Source organism: Equus caballus, chromosome 3 (genome assembly GCF_041296265.1).
Source record: "Equus caballus isolate H_3958 breed thoroughbred chromosome 3, TB-T2T, whole genome shotgun sequence".
In the NCBI taxonomy this organism is placed as follows: Eukaryota; Metazoa; Chordata; class Mammalia; order Perissodactyla; family Equidae; genus Equus; species Equus caballus.
In genome coordinates, this window is record NC_091686.1 from 57,480,131 (window position 1) to 57,498,271 (window position 18,141).

At 36.7% G+C, this 18,141-nt stretch overlaps 1 protein-coding gene across 11 annotated transcripts in view; it reads right to left on the minus strand.

The window, feature by feature from the left end:
* The window catches only part of ARHGAP24 (Rho GTPase activating protein 24), a 719,869-nt gene that overhangs the window by 36,400 nt on the left and 665,328 nt on the right, over window positions 1-18,141 (minus strand). For all 11 annotated transcript variants that reach the window (XM_070263497.1, XM_070263500.1, XM_070263498.1 and 8 more), the window contains one exon: window positions 16,350-16,557. In XM_070263497.1, the coding sequence (XP_070119598.1) occupies window positions 16,350-16,557 (208 nt within the window). The remainder of the gene's footprint in view (window positions 1-16,349; window positions 16,558-18,141) is intronic.

An 18,141-nucleotide genomic window follows, 5' to 3' on the forward strand; every position in this document is an offset into this window, starting at 1 on the left:
GGGCTTAGGTAAATAAAGATGTTAGGGCTATATTTAGTTACTTCACCATTTTATGTTGTCTGCCTACATTTTGTTCCCTTCACTAAACTCCGCTGATGAGAAACAAAGGAAATGTAATCATCATAATACATTCAATCATTTATTTATTTACTTATTATTATTTTTGGTGAGGAAGATTGGCCCTGAATTAATGTCTGTGCCAATCTTCCCACAGCACAGCTTGATGAGCAGTGTGTAGGTCCATGCCTGGGATCTGAACCTGCAAACCCCAGGCTGCCAAAGTGGAGTGTGCAAACTTACCCACTACGCCCTGGGTTGGTCCAACAATTTATTTTTTTAGGGGGAGATTTCAGATTATGCAACCAAGCATTTCCTAGAGAAGCATTGTTGATGTTCTGATGCTGAAGGTGTATATTTATGCTAAAAAATATTTTTAAAATTTCCCTAACAATATTTAAAATCCATATACATATTTTAATATTTCTATTTTAAAATAAAAAAATAAAATAGAACCAAATATCACAAATAACTTTGCTAGCTAATGAAGACTAAATAGCAACTAAAGTTTCCTTAATATATATGTTGGTTCTTATTAATATATCCCTACGCCAGCCCTTGTGGTCTAGTAGTTAAGATTCAGTGCTCTCACCGCTGAGGCCTGAGTTCATTTCCCAGTCAGAGAACCACACCACCCGTCTGTCGGTTGTCACACTGTGGCAGCTGTGACTTGCAGTGATGCTCAGAGCTATGCCACCAGGATTTCAAATTCCAGCAGGGTCACCCATGGTGGACAGGTTTCAGCAGAGCTTCAAGACTAAGACAGACCAGGAAGAAGGACCTGGCTGCCCACTTCTGAAAAAAACTGGTCATAAAACCTTGTGAAGAATAGCAGAGCGTTGTCTGATGGAGCGCCGGAAGGTGAGAGGATGGTGCAGAAAGGCCGGGCAGGGTTCCACTCTGCTGTCCACACGGGCGCTAGGAATCGGAATAGACTCCACCGCATTAACAATAAACTGTGTCCCTAACAACGACCCTATTGCATGTTGCCCATTTCTTTCTGTAACTACCACAAGTTTGGAAATTTTTGATTATCTGATTCTGGGATGAACAATAAAGGATGCAAACATTCTTTTCCAGAAAACTTATTAGTCAATAAGGTAGAAAACAAAACCTTGTGCCTCATAAAGGAGATGAGTAAACAGAAGCCTAGTTCTACATTGCTGAATCTCTAACTCATAGTGTTACAGGGAACTTAAAAGGATTTTCCGGTACATCCAGGTGAGTCTACAAATCAACACCAAAACCATTCACGTCCATGCAAAACTTGTTCCTTCTTATTATAGTCTTACGAAAACAAAAAAGCATTGTCAGGGTATGGACTAAACTATACCATTCCAGTTTATTAATATGTGTGTGTATGTATATATATATTTATACATACACACACACTGGAGGAAAGGATGAAAAGCTTTAAAAGAATCCAATTACATATTAATTGTGGATCTCATATTAAAATGCTGCCATGCTCTTTGTTGGAAATGGTACTTTGCTACCACATATACACATATTTATTATATTGTGCTGTTTTCTCCCTGGACCATTTTTAAGAGAAGTCAGTATAAGTGAGAAGAAAGAGAGGTGAACAAAATTGTATTGAGAAGAAGTAAGGGTTTTTGTTTTTGTTTTTTTTTGGCTTTTTGTTGTTTTGTTATAAATCAAAATTTAGTTCACTTCAGGAGTATAATGCATCCATATTCATGAGAGCATTTCTGGAGTACAAAATAAAGGTGCTGGTCCTAATTTAGAGCTGTGGCTTTTATGAAATTGTAAACCCATCATAAGATTATGACTCTGTACCTTGACACAGGTAGGCATTTTGCTTTAGTTGACAAAAATGATATTCTAAGAGAATTTTAGAAGTTGTTTTGAAACAGGACAATTTTCAAGTTTCATAAATTCTAATCTATGAAAATAAGCATATGGGTTGTCTACTTACTGAAATAGAAATGTTGTCATTCTTTCATTCAACAAATACACTCAAAATATATTCCTTGTATCCCTTTATTCAACAAAGATTTATTGAGTGCCTACATTGTGTCAGACATTGTTCTAGGTGTTAGGGCTAAAAAGGCGATCAAAATTCATAAAATTCTCTATTTTTTTCCGAGTTAATATTCCAATTATATGTGTAGAGTTTTACTTCCTGAGTACAGAGTTTTAAATGAATATTCACAGTGATATCCTCATGGACATGTATATGCATGCTCCCACGATATCACAGAGTAAACAGAGGTTTACCTCAAACCTAAATAGATATTCCCAGAACATTATTATTGATTCTTTAGCAATTTTCAACCATTTCCTTATAATAAATTATCAAGATAATAAGAAAAATCAAACATTTTAAAACCATACACCTTCGAAAGTGCATACATGAATGGCTCATAAGCCCATAAAGAGATACACAACATCGGTAGTCACTAGGGAAATGCAAATTAAAACAACAATAAGACACCATTTCACACTCACTCTAATGACCAGAATAAAAAATTGGAACACTCATACGTTGCTGTTGGAAATATGAAATGGTGCAGCCACTCTGAGAACCAATCTGGCAGTTCCTCAAGTGTTGAAGACAGACATGACCCAGCAACTCCACTCCTAATTACAGACCCAAGAGAAATGCAAACATACATCCACACAAAAACTTGGACGCGCATGTTTGCAGCAGCAGTATTCGTAAAAGCCAAAAAGTGGAAACAACTTGAATAGATAAGCAAAAGCCAGCATATCCACAAAGTGAAATTCTATTCATCATTAAAAAGGAACAAACTACTGATATATGCTACAACATGCAAAAACCTCAGAAGCATTACACTGAGTGAAAGAGCCTGGATATGAGAGACCATATGTTGAGTAATTCGATTTATATGAAATGTCCAGAAAGGGGAAAATTTACAGAGACAGAAATGCTGGGAATAAAATAAATGGCAAAGGGATCTTATTTGGGTAATGAAAATGTTCAAAAACTGAGACATGGTAATGGTTGCATAACTTTGCAAATTTGTTAAAAAATCATCAAATTGAACCCTTGAAATGGGTGAATTACATGATACGTAAAATGTGACAATAAATTTATTTCAGGAAATATATGGCTCTAAGGGATGCACACTCACTGAACTCACACAACAATATTTACAATCTGACTTGTAAGACACACATAATCACACTTTCAGAACAAAATCTTACAAGGTATCTTTTTTTCTTTCCATCGGCAATTGCGACGGAGCTTTCAAAACAGAAATGAAGATCTCCAAGATTAACACACTCAAGAGTTTATGGTTAAGCATTAGTTTCTGTATTACATAGGTTCAAGCATGTTACTTTTCCTTATCACATAAAATGTTAGAGTCATTATATCATTATCATGTTACTTACAGTACAATAAATATGCTAAGTATCTTATTCACGTTATGCCATTTGCTCCCAGTGTTTTTGTTCCATTTTGTTGAATTTTTAAGAGCATGAAAACAGCAATTCTTTGGGGTTAAGCATTATTATTTCCATTTTACATATGAGGAAACTAGGAGTTTTGAGAAGTAACTTGTCCCAGGTTGTTAACGTAGGTAGCAAATGGTGGGCCTGCCTGTCATCAAAACCTGGACTCATTCCCACACTGCTTCCTTGCAAAGAAGTGCACAAGCACCAACTGATAGATATGTCAAATACTGGGAAATTTTTTTGGTTAATTGGCTATTTTTATTCATAACTTGATCTAGTTTCAGTGGACGCAAGTCCAAGTTCTTCAAAGATAAATTGAAGGGAAAGCAAAAATTCACACCCCTGGCTTCAGATGTACCGGCTTTTAGATGCATCGCCAAGAGAGCAAAGCACAATGAAACATGACAGATTCCTAGCTAGCAACCTGTCCTACATAAAATATTTAATAAATATCCATTCATGTGAATATTTTCTACATATGAGATATTTCCCCTTGAAGCTCATTAATTTTTCAGACCTTGGTATGTTTACATGGGGGTTTCATGGAATCCTTGCAAGTTACACCCATGGTTCAAATTAGATAGGAAACCAAGCATTCAGGGAGCAGGCCTGTCAGTACTGGCGAAGAGTGATCTGACAGCATTTCCCAAAGTGTGGGCTATTCCAAGCAAGATGCCACACAAACAGGATATTAAGTAACATCAAATCACACAGTAGGAACATTAGTGCTTTTATGGTTGTCCTTCAATTCTCCTGATTATATCAAATAGGAAGTACCAGCTGGGAATGAGAGAAGTGTTAAAGTGGGACTAGCACTTGCCAATCTCCATTTTCATCAAATAAACAGAGGGCCTTAGGGTCAGAGTCTTCGGAGAGCAGCTGTGTTCAGCTGGCATTTAATAACATGGTTGGTGTCACTGCACGGATGCTATATTGACCTTGTATTTATGGCAAGTGATGCTGGTTTTCAATTAACAATAATGATAACAAGTTCCTTTTACAACAAATTGAGAAAGAAAACAGTGAATTCATTTAAAGAAAATATCAATAAATCTAGTACGGGTGTTATACAGATATGGCTAAAATCATGATGTATTATGTGAATGACAGAAGTTTGAGAAGTGCTATCAGACACTGCTTATCAAATCTTGTCACACCATCATAATATCTAAGAACTGCATCAAAAAATAGGGAGTTAAGAATTACCATAGCTAGAAGCTGTTCAGGACTTTGGAAGGCTGGCTCCTCTCTTGACTTCAAAGAATCATTTAAGGTGCTGAAAATAGGTGGCCAGTTTACTACCTATACATTCAGGGCTTGCCTTAGGCAAACTCCTGGAAGTCTGTCCTTTGCTTTTCCAATTCTTTATCTATCCACATGTCCTTAAGCTACCACTTGCTTTCTTCACTTTCCTCTATCAAAGCCTACCCTTAGATCTTTTCTTCACAGTATGATACAAAGGTTCTATAACTGTATAGTTTGCTCCTGAACTCCCCACTGTTTGAATTTTTACATGGATCAGTGCATAAAGGCACAGGGATGTCCTTTTCAGGCTGTTCTACAATTTCAGGCCCCTTTCAGCAGATAGCAAAATCTATCTTTTACACATCAATCGTATATCCCAGAAAACAATTTATCTTTCCCAGTAGCATAAGACCTGCCTAGCCTAGTCAGAACTAACATGTTGCTTCCAATAATGCCATGAGGTCGATTTTTTTTCTCATTTCATATATGAGAGAACTGAGGCAAATCACTTCAAATGAGCAATTTCTCTGTACTCCACGCTCCTGAAGCCTAGTGTCTGGCTAGGGTTTTCATGTTATGGCTTGAGGACCATGCATATAGGAATTACCTAAGGATTTGTTCGAAATGCAGATTCCTAGGCATCATCCAACCCTTTAAATCAGAATGACAGCCAAGGGGGTCTAGGCGTTTGAATCTTGAGCTAGCTCTGTGGTCACTCTGATGCAGACTAATGTTTGAGAATCTCTGCTGTGTCTGCAACGCTCCTCACTTTCAAGTTTACCTTTTATAACTCAGGTCAGGGATGCTCAAGGCTATATTGCTACCCAGAGGATAAAATTAAAACACGTGTCTGGCTTTTCTATCTTCTAAATTTTAGGCTTTTGGGGTTCTTTCATTTTATCCCTGAAGACTTGCAGTTTGTTTAACGGTCCTAATTCAGTCACTAAAACAAATAGCAAATAAACAAGAGGGGAGAAGAGGAGAAGGAGGGATGAGGGCAGAAAGCAGTGGGTACATGGGAGGGCAGCTGGAGTACCTCAGGCAGCAGCTGTTTTATGGGATTCTTGGACAGAATGTATAAAATCACTGGCTTCTACAGCTTTCTGTCCTTGCTCTTGACCGGTGTGTTGTAAGCGCATGGTTATTTTGTTGCCGAGCTGTTGATGCTATGATGGCGACATCCACACTGCCATTCTTGACCCTACCTTCCAGCTCTTCCCAAATGTATCTTCTTTAATAGCTGATGCCATCTGGACAGCTTTGGAAACGAAATAACACTCAACTTCTAATCTGATTTTACACATTCTATATTTTATTGTCTCTCTTCTAAAAGGGCAAATTTAATATAAAATGCTGCATTTTAATTTGTTTTCATTCCTAAATGAAAGAATGAAGAAAAGAATGGTTAGGAACTACGATATCTGTTGTTTTTCACAGTTGACATAACCGATAAAATACAAATTCTTTCAGGTCAATGAGAATGTCGTTTCTCACAAAATTCACTTTGGTCAAGGAGTCTGTGGGAACTGTACGAACGATAAGTCACGCATACATAAAAGTCTTAAGCTTGAACCTCAGAACTGGAAAAGTAGCATTTGCTGTAATCAAAGAAGAACAGGAAGTGCACGGTTTGATAAAAGCTGGCACATGCACTTGCAATCTCTCTAAATTCAAATAGTATTTGTTCCAAATTTCTTTTTCTCAAGTCATCTCTTTTTTCTTCCCACAGGACAAAATATTTCTTCTCATTTAAATGTGAAATATTATCTTCTAAACCCCAAATGGATCCAAAGCTTCCAAAGCACAGGCAGATATATGAACACAGATGTTCGTCAGCATAGGACTGATGTGTGCAAGACACAGAAAAGAGCAACAGAGACAGAACTAAACAAACTAACGTACTGATACGATGAATTATTGTCTAGTCCTTTAGAACATGTTTGTGAAAACTACTTAGTGACATGGAAAGTTGTTCATGATATAACCTTAACAAGAAAAGTTCAAGAAGTAAAAACTGTGTGATTCCAATACGTTGTAATATATACATATCTGTATGTTGATATATCTCTATATCTTAGTCTCTACATATCTACTTATTTATATGTTATGTGTAGCAAGAGCTCTCTGGGTTGTTTAATTTTGAAATATTCATCATTCCTTCTTATATTCTTCTGTATTCTAAATTGTACACAAAATGTTATAATTATAATATGATTTTAATAATATTTAAACTAAATTTTAATAACACTTCATACTGTTATAACTTCAAAATGCTACTTAAAAAGTTCACTTTAAAAATCGAATTCCAGGGCTTAATATGAGAGCTACACTATTGGGTCTTAATTTTAAAATTAGAGATTATCTTTGCAGAATTCCTGTGAGAATTTCTTTACAGATTTTAATAAATATAAAAGTGAAAGCTAAATATGGTTGACTCTTTAATGAGATACAAGCATTATTAGAATAAACAAAGAAAAATATTTATTCATTGTCACGCTTTAACATATTTCACAATGAAAAATTTTTGTACTTTGCTTTACATCCTAATATCTATTCAAAACATTATGCACAATCTGTATTTTTTGATGTATTCTTTTTTTATCATTTTGATGGTCAACATTGGTGAGATTAACTTGAACTAGCAAATGTTCCCAGGCAATTTGTCTTCACATCTCGGAAACGGAAACCCGAGCTAGGACTTGGTCCTGTGAAATTTCACACTCAACCAATTAACTAAAAAAGTGGATGGGGCAGAACACTCTACTTGGACACTGTTCTGAAAATAATCTCATTCTCCTTGGGAAATTATGGATTCTTTATTCCCCTACCAATGTCGTTTACAACTGCATTTTGCCACAAAAATGTTTCTATCTTCTTTTTATTTCATGGCTCATGAATCTGGTAATCCTTTTTTTTTTTTTTAATAGTAGAATCCAGGAATTTGCAAATCTGCCTGCCTATGATTGAGGAACTCAAGCTTGACAATTTATTTATCAAAACAAGTATATTCAGATTGCCAGAATGTGATACTGTGATAATAAGAAATATATATTTAGTTTTTGTCCCTGGTTCCTGGCCAGAGCTCCCAAAATCCTTGTAATTTCCTAAATAAGAGTGACAGAAGCATCTTTTGTTATAATATTTGGTTTTTATCCCCAGTTCCTGAAGTAGTTCTGGAGTGAAAAGGAGAAAGGAAAGTCTTTCGTTATTTGCAACAGGCTTCCTCAACGACACTTGAGTTTAAGTTAATGGGGTGACTTTTGGAAAGCCCCCAAGGAAGGGGGTGCCAGAGGAACCAGTCATGGGATTGGAGGGTTAGAACTTTCAGCCCCACCTCTCAACCTCTGGGGAGGGGGGAGGGGAGAGTGCCTAGAGATTGAGTCCAATCACCAATGACCACGGATTTAATCAATCATGCTTATGTGATGAAGCCTCCACAAAAAATACCTAACTGAAGGGGGTCAGAGAGTTCCTGGGTTGGGAACACATCCTCAAGCTGGGACAGTGGCACATCTGGAGAAGGCACAGAAGCTCTTCAACTCTTCCCCATACCTTGCCCTATGCAGCTCTTGCATCTGGCTAGTCCTGAATCGTATCCTTTTATAATAAACAGGGAACCTAGTCAGGAAACTGTTTGCCTGAGTTCTGTGAGCTGTTCTAGCAAATAATTTAACTTAAAGAACCTCCGATTTGTAGTTGGTTGGTCAGAAGCACAAGTGACAGCCAGAGACTTGCAATTGGCATCTGAAGTAGGGGGAGAGGTGGGCAGACTTGTGAAACTAAGCCCTAAACCTGTGACGTCTGCACCAACTCCAGGCAGTTAGTGTTGGAATTGGATTAATTGTAGCACAGCCAGTCAGAGTCCACCAAGAATTGGAGAATTTCTTCGTGTGGAAAACACACATTTGGTGTCAGAAGTGTTCTGTGGATGGAGTAGTGGAAAACAGAAGTCTTCTTTTACAGAGTTACCTTTTTTTAACATGTAAATAAAATTCTTTCATTTACTTGCTAAAAATATTTCCATTTCACTTAGAATAAAAACTAAATTTCTTATCATAATCTACTGGGCTACCAGATCAACCTATTTCACCTCATTTCCGAGGACTCTGCTCATCGCTCACTGCATTCCAGCCACAGTGGATTTCTGTATGGTCTTCACACAAGCTAAGCTGCACCTGTCTCAAGGTCTATGCACTTGCTATTCTACCTGGAATGCGCCTCCATCACATCTAGGTATGGCAAGTTTCTTCCTGTCATTCAAGCTAAACCAATGTTGTGTCCTCAGGAAGAGGTTTATCACTCACCAATATCTTAGTATGTCATCTCTATGATTCTTTGAAATTATTTATATAGTGATGGTTTATTGTTTATCTGCCCACCACTAGTAATGCAAACCCCAGGAGAGAACTGACTTTGTCTGTCTTTTTCACCTAGAACAGTGTCTGAGACATGGTAAATACTCCAAAAATTACTTGTTGAATCAATGCCTGAGATAGATTGTCTCCAAAGGTGACTACCAATAATTTCTCACACCCCTATACATGCATGCCACTCTCTCCATCAAGAAGTAGAGTCAATTTTCAATCCCTTTTAATCTGAGCTGGCCTTATGATTTACTTTTGCCCACTAGTGTTCAGCAGATGTGACATTGTGCCAGTTCTCAGCCTAGCCCTTAATATGCCTTGTAGCTTCCACTCTTGTGGTCTTTGAGTCCTGAGCACTGTGGAAAGAGTTCTAACAAGTGGCTAAATAGAGAAGCCCTGAAGGATACAAGACTGCAAAGAGAAAGAGAGGGGCTTGGCCAGCTATCAGCCATTTCGGCCGGCCTCGCTTAGGCACCAGTTTGCGTGAAGCTCTCTCAGATACTGCAGCTGCACTAGATCACAGCAACCAACACCATGTCTGCCGAGCACTGTCCAAATGCAGAATCTAAAAGGGTTGTTACTATTTTAAACCAAAAAAGTTTGGACTGGTTTGCTCCACGCAATAGATACTTAAAACAGTCATTGATACCAGAAATTGGGTGCTGCCACGACAGAAGTCTAAAATATATGGTATGGGCTTTAGAACCAGGCAGAGTCTGAACAGTCAGAACAGTCACTGAGCAGACTACTAGTAAGAACAATGGAAAAGCAATGAGGAATCGCCATGAGAAGCCCGAAAAAGGTACATGCTTATTAAGCAATGGTGGAAAAATTAGCAAGACTATTGACTGTAGTAGCTCAGAACATAGACAATGTTCCTGATGAAGCTAAAGAAAGAACTGTTCAACTCTGAAGAATTTGAGAAACCATAGTGGCCCCAGGACAGTGTCTCCAGCTGGTAAACTATTCTCCAAGTAAAAATTGGCCATAGAGCAAAGACAGAATCCAAGGTTCTGCCAGTGAAACACGACCTAAACGTAAAAACCAAATGCTGGTGTGCCTGCGAGGTCTCTGGTTAAAGCCTCTGAGAGTCTTAAGGGAGCACCTCACAGCTTCTCTCAGCAGCACAAAAGAATTTAGAAGGATCTTAAGATTGTTCCACAGCATGCCGACTCATAAGTCGAATACACAAGGACCTGACATAAAGGGGTTTATGGGTATGACTTTGTGTCAGCAACTGGATTATAATTTGGCATCTAACAGGTTTTTAAAGGAATTATGGCAACTTGGAATAAAAGAGACAGTATCAGTTCAAACAGAAAAGAGGCTTTGGGCCCCCAACTAACTATATGAAACAACAGTTTTTAAGATTTTAGAACAACAAATAGTGCAAAAGCAGGCAGGAAGCAGGCTGAGAAACTTCTCAACTAGAAAGATGAGCCATTCTTCTGGAAGAAGGAAGAAGTTTCATAGAGTAGAACCAAGAGTCCAGAGGTAGACCAAAGAGTAGAGAAGAGCCACAGGGTAGAGAACCAAGCCCTAATCTGGGAACTTTTTTTTTTTTTTTGAGGAAGATTAGCCCTGAGCTAACATCTGCCTCCAATCCTCCTCTTTTTGCTGAGGAAGACTGGCCCTGAGCTAACATCCATGCCCATCTTCCTCCACTTTATATGTGGGACGACTACCACAGCATGGCTTGCCAAGTGGTGTCATGTCCATACCCGGGATCTGAACTGGCGAAGCCCAGGCCGCCCAAGGGGAATGTGTGAACTTAACTGCTGCGCCACCGGGCCAGCCCTAGGAACATTTTCCACCCTCAGGGGAGGGGCCCTGATAAGTATCCAGCAGGATTTCAGAACTGCTGTGGAGGAGAATCTGCTTGCAGCCTCCACAGAGTAATGAGTATCAGATCTGCTATAAAAAATCAGACAACTAGTCTACTATATGAAACTACTGTTTTTAAGTTATTAGACAACAAATAGAGCAAAAATGTGACCCTTGAGAGTATGGAATCAAATGAGGTAAGTCTTATGATTACTCCAGCACCTATCAGACCCTGAGACAGGGACAGGGACCCTAAACAGAGAACAACAGCTTCACTGACAAAGGAGACAGAGATTGCCATTTGGGAAGGTTGAAGCAGCTGGCATTTGTGATGAAGACTACTAGAGAAGAGGGAGATTTGCAAAAAACTTCTTGAGGGGGCCAGCCCTATGGCCGAGTGGTTAAGTTTGAGCTCTGTTTCGGTGGCCCAGGGTTTCACTGGTTCAGATCCTGGGCACAGACCCAGCACCGCTCATCAGGCCATGCTGAGGCAGCATCCCACATAGCACAGCCAGAAGGACCTACAACTAGAATATACAACTATGTACTGGGGGAATTTGGGGAGGAGAAGAAGACGAGAAAAAAAAGAAGATAGGCAATAGATGTTAGCTCAGGTGCCAAAAAACCCCAACTTCTTGAAATTTACACCTAGGTCTCCTTGAGTCTTCATCTAAATACCTAGATGAACATGCAGAGCGAAAACTCCACAGGGCTAAAGAAAATGCGAAAGAACAACTACTAGGGATGACAGAATAGAAGAGAAAAATGAAAAAAGAGTGACAATGACTCTAAAACTAGTTCTTTTAAAAGTTTAATAAAATTTATAACACACTAGATAGACAGATTAGGAAAAAAGATGTCAGAAATTGCTAATATCAGAAGTAAAAGAGTAAAACAGGGGAAATCACTAAAGGTCCACAGACGTCTCAAACAAAAAAAAGAAAAAAGGGATATTATAAACCACTTCATGAAAATGAATTTGAAAAGGTATAAGGAAAGGACAAATTTCATGAAAGATAGAAATTACCAAACTAGGAAAAGAAGAATTAGAAAAGCCTTATCTAAAACGTTTCCCACAAAGATAACTTCAAGATTCCATGATGTCACTGGTAAATTTTGCCAAAGGTTTGTGGAGGAAATAATACAAACTACACAAACTCTTTCACAAGACAGAGGTAAAGGGGACACTTTCCAACTAATTTTGAGGCCAGAATTTCTCTAATAACAAAATTTGTCAAAGACATTACAAAAAAAAGAAATTGATAGGTCAATAGCCCTGATAAAAATAGGTCCAAAAATCCTCAACCAATTATTTCCAAGGCAGATAAGCAATATTAATATTATTTAACATATTATTTTATTATTATATATTATTAATATATTACTTAATATATTAAATGCTAATACACCACAACCAAATGTGGTTTATCCTAGGAATGCAAAGTTGGTTTAACTTTTGAAAATCAGTCAACGCAATTCACCACATTAACATAATAAAAGGGAAGAATCAGATAATTTCTGCAATAAATGCAGAAAAAAATGGATTTAATAAAACTCAATTCTCATTCACTATTAAAATTGTTATCAAACTAAATATAAGGACATTTTCAAATGTCCTGATAAAGGGCATCTACAAAAACCTATAGCTACCATCATACCTAACAACGAACGACTGAAAACTTCCCTCTACATATGGCGAGTGTTGTCACTCCTATTGCAGAAGAGTTCTTAATGAGTGCGAATAGGTAAGAAGAAGAAACATGAGGAAGAAATAAACTCTCAGTACGTACAGTCAACAAGATCATATGTGTAAAAAATCCTAGAGGATCTACAAAACAAAACCAGTAGCACTAATAAATAAATTCACTAAGTTTGCAGGACAAAAGATCTATCCATAAAAAATCAACTGTATTTATATAATCTAGCAGTGAGCAATTCAAAAATTAAATATAAAGAACAATACTATTTATAGGACTATCTACAAACATTAAATAGTTAAGGACAAATTTAACAAACTGGAGCGAAAGCTTACATTGAAAATGACAAAACACTGCTGAAATACAAAAGGGCCTAATGAAATGAAGAGATGGGCCATGCTCATGGATTAGAAGATTTCATATTTTTAAGATGTCAATTTTCTCCCAAGTGATTTCTAGATTCAGTGAAATTTCTGTCAAAATCCCAACAAGATTTTTGTAGAAACTGACAAGCTCATACTAATTTTTTTTTTAAGGGGAATGCAAATGACCTAGAATAGCCAAAACAATCTTGAAAAACAAGAACAAAGTTAGGGGATTAACTCCACTTGATTTCTGGACTGTAAAGCTATAGCGGTTTTCTCCAAAAATAGTCTCCCACAAATCCTTCCTTCTCTGTATATGCTTGCTGCTCTCTCCATCAAGTGGAGTTTATTTCCCTTCCCCTCAAATCTAGGTTGACCCTCTCTTGTGACTTGCTTTGACCAACAGAATGCACCAGAAGTGACACTGTGTCATCTGGACCTAGACTTTGTGAGGCTTACTAGCTTCCATTTTCACTCTTAGCCCACAGCGGTCTGACTACTCTGCTAGAGAGAAAGGCTGCATGAAGAGAAGTTCTACTGGATGTGAGACTATGAAGAGAGAGAAGCCGCAGCAGCCTCCAGCCATTTTAGCCATCTCAGACAAGGCTCCAGACATGAGTGGAACCATCTTGGATTCTTCAGATCTAACTGATCTGCATCAATTAACACCATGTGGCGGTGAAATGAGCATGTCCTGGCCAAATCCTGCCCAAACTGCAGAATAATAAACAAATAATTGATCGTTTACAGTAAAGTGTTGAGGTAGTTTGTTATGCAAGCATAGAAACCTGAAACAATGAATGATGGAGTAAACAAATGGCACTTCATTTTTCTCAAAGTCTGCCAGCCACGTTAGCACACTGTGTCTGACACTGAGATACTCTCCACAGCTCTCTTCTGTGGTTTTCTAGTCACAGGCAGCTTCTGTAATTACACTTCAGAAATTAAAAGACAAGGAAATCTTTATGCAGCATATCACCAAGTAATTAAAAAGATCTTTCTGATTAAACTTCCGAGTATAAAAGTAATAGATGCTCATTGAAATTACAGTAGAAAAAAAGGGGAAAAAATCACCCATTAGTCCACAAAATCGATGTTTATCTTTTGATGCACTTCATACAAAAAAATAAATACATTTTTCATAATTGAGATCACATTTTACATAAAGATTGCACCATATTTCACTGCCAGCTGATAGTCATCAAGAATTTGATTTGGAGATAATTGTTTTCAAGGCATATCTCTTCTTACAAGTATCCTAAAATATACAAAATATCCCTCCATTCTCCCAGATTAGCGGAGATTTGCTATAAGAACCAAATCATAAATGCCTGTAGTAAAATAATTTTTAACAAATATGCTTTTGCCATGATATCATCTGCATATATTTAGGCCATATACAAATATATATGAAAAAGTTCCCTGAAATTTATCAGTGTCACATGAAATTCATTGTAGAGGATGTTAATCCCATTAAATAATATTTTATTATGAGGATTCCATTAAATTTCTTTCTAATTTTGGAACCAGAAAGATTGCATTTTTCCTAGATACATCATTGTCTGTATCTTTGGATAGGCCTGAACCATGTAGCTAATGATCTGGTTTTCTTTTTCGAAGTATAGGACACGACATGGGGCTCCCCCGCAAAAAGTATATCTACAGTCTTGAAATGGGTTCTCTGACCCCAGTTTTAGATTTACCTATTTGCCTTCACCTTTAATCTTTTTCTCTTGGAGAGAATTTATAAATCTTTATAAACTCCTTGTAACACTTTTTGTAAACAGGTAGGATTTTAATCAAGTAATTGATTCTGCCTTATGTCTCATTTATTGTTTACTTATAAATGTTGTTTATCATTACATAATTAGCGGTTTTCCAAAATTTTAATAACTGTATATTATTTTGTTATATGTGTGCACTACCATAATCTACTGTTGGAGATAAGAGATTGGCATTCATTTTTTACTATTATAAAAATTATAAAAAACTACTTTGCACTGAAGTTTTTTTCCATGTATCTGATTTTTTTCTAGGACTGGAATTTCCTGCTTAGAAGATCTTGAAATAGATTACCAAATTTCTTTAGAAAGACAATAATAATTTGCATTCTTGCCATCACGGTCAAGCACTCAGCACATCTTACCAGCACTGAGTACTATCATTGCTCAGACTTTGCTAATATGACCAATAAAGGGGCATTAAGTGATTTAATGTGCATTTCTTAGATTATCAGTGAGAACCCAGACTCTCAATGATGCTTCCTTGATCCCATATCATGTATTCAAGTGTCTTCTCGCCTATCTGTTCTGTAGATCTGTGTCTATCCTTGTGCTAATTCTATACTTTCAAAGAGAAATAATACGTAGTAGGCAATTTTCAATGTTCAAGTACCAAGACTATTCTTGTCCACAAAGTTCAACACTGAGAAACTCTCCTAAGAAATAATCCAAAAATAGAAAATATTTGTGTGAATGCGTACTCACTACATTATTTATAAAAGTGAAAAAAGTCATAACATAAATTTCCAACATTATTGAAATGGTTATCAACAGCATACCATAGAATGAAATATTAGATATTAAATTATGCTCACAGAGTTTGTCAATGATAAAAGGTAAAGTTAAAAGACATTGGAATAAAAGGGAATTTTTCAACTATTAATATGGAAAAATCTCTGCTATACAATATTAAATTAATAATACTAAGATAGATTATTTTTTTCTACTCAATTAAAAAATATGAAGAGAATGAGGTAATTCACAAAATATTAATAGTGTTTAACTCTTAACTAGTAGCATTAAGGATGCTTTATACTCTCTTCTCTGCAACTTCCATTATTTCCTGAATTTCAGCATGCTATACTTCTCCTTGTTTCTTTGTAAATCTGTTCTAGATTAAGGTGGAGCTACATATTTAAAAATATAATGCTTTTATTATTATTATAAAAAATAGTTATTTTTAACTATGCTGTCAACATCCCAATCTCTATTTTGCAATATTTTTACTATCCCTTAATTGAAAGAATTCACAAAACATCAAACAAGAGAAGACTGCTATTCTAAAAGTTCACTTTACCAATGCAAAATTGAAAACAGTTTTAATTTAGGACCAAAGGAAAAGAATAAGTAATAATGTTTTAAGGGGAAAAAAGTATGGAAGGAAAAGACATTGAAAAGCATCAAATTTTTGACTCTGTAACTTAATGAAAACAATCCATCTTTGTGTGGTCATATAATCCATCTTCTAAACTGTTACATCAATTAAAATCAAGCCATGTCAGCTCACGGCATCATTTCAGTTCAGTTTGAATTTCTCAGCGAAGGATATGTAGTAAAAATCTTGAAATCTACCTGTCAAATGATGGCTTCTCTCCACAGTCAAAGGCATCCTGGAGCTCTTTAACAAGATTAGCCTGGCCTGGCAGTCGAAAGAGACCCTCTTCTTTCAGCCCCCTTTGTCGGATAAAGTCTACACACTGCTCCACCAGCATTGGAGCCAGACGGTTCCCATATCTCTTCTCATAACGGACAGTATCTTCCAGTTTCTGTCCAAAGATGCCTAAAGAAAGAAAGGATCACAACGAATTTGAGAAATTTCTCTCTTCTCACATTGCTGCTTTAAAACTCAACGTAAAGGAAAAAGAGAAGATTGCAATGCTGAAAAGCATTTAATATTTGGTACTTTACATCACAGAATCAAATTCATTATATATAATTCTTAAAATGAAAATGGTTTACCTTATGCTGCCCTTTCCCCCTGTATTCTGCATTTAGCCCAAAAGCAAAACAAAAATACGGAGTTTGAATTATCCACTTTGAAATAAGAAACACTGCAATAAATATAATTTTAGCTTTGGGTTTTCTTTTTTTTTCCTTCTGGGAAAGGAATTGTATTCAAAAGCTTAAAAGCAGAAATATTCTGCAGACAAAAGTCAAATCCTACTTTTGTTACAGTTTTAACTTTACGTCCAATTTTCATTTACTCTAAATACTGTTCATTTCTCTGTTCACCTTTTGTTTTCAATCAAGTTATGATGCCAGGATTATAATCAAGGTGGTAAAGCCAGGAAAAGAAACCCAGAAGTTTTATCCATATAAAATATTTCAGACAGTGTTTGCTTTTTAAAACCTTAAACTATTAATTTATTGGAAAAGGAAAAATGTGAATTACGAAACTGTGCATACCACAAGAGAGGAGGCGGGATCCTGGTGGTTTGCCCTGACAGCGAGGCATATTTGTCTAGAATTGTCAGTACATGGCAGTAATAAAAAGCAGGCCAATTTTGATCAATTTTATTAAAATACCTACAAATGATGCATTCCTCGGTGCATACATTTGGGGCTGAACAGCCCCACTATTCACCCTTGGTACCCCATTGATTAACAGACAGTGCCTCTAAAATATATTTATATGCGGGGGTAGCTTCGTAAGAATGATCAACCTATGAGAAAAGAGGGAGGGGGAAAAGCTGGAGGAAATGTGACTCCGTTGTCCCCAGAGGGGATGAATATGATGAAATCTTTTTGATGGTCTAATGAGGTTCATGAAAGGGATATAAAAATAAGTGTTGCATGTTCAAATTATGCAAGACTCTAGAATGTTTGGGGAATTATTTCAAACCATTAGGTTAAGGATTTGACAATAAGAACATACGCTTTACTTGCCTATCTGTAAAATAACTTATAGATGGATACAGTAATGCAAAATCATCATATTCCAAGCAACAAACACTTGCTACCAAAGAGAATATTCTTAGCCTAGGTAGAAACAATAACGCAACAACAAACCAAACTATTCTACACCTGCTATCAAATCTAGCACTCATGGAATTCATATATATTCCTTTTAGGAAAAAAGGTTGAGTGACCTAATATTAACGTTCAAGTACAAATAAAGCAGAATTAGAAAATGGCTTTCTCTAAGGGCAGTGAAGATTAAAGCAGGTAACAGCGCTGTTTAGCTTACTCTGTATACTTTGGAACAAGCAGTTTCTTGATAATAGTGAATCGAATATTGTTTGCTAACTCAACAGACCTTCACACCCCTATTTTCTCTTGCTATCTCCACTTCAGAGGCTGGAAAATGAAATACTTCTGCCACTTCCCAATAAGTCTTCTGCAGCCTCTAAGAAAATTTGTTTTC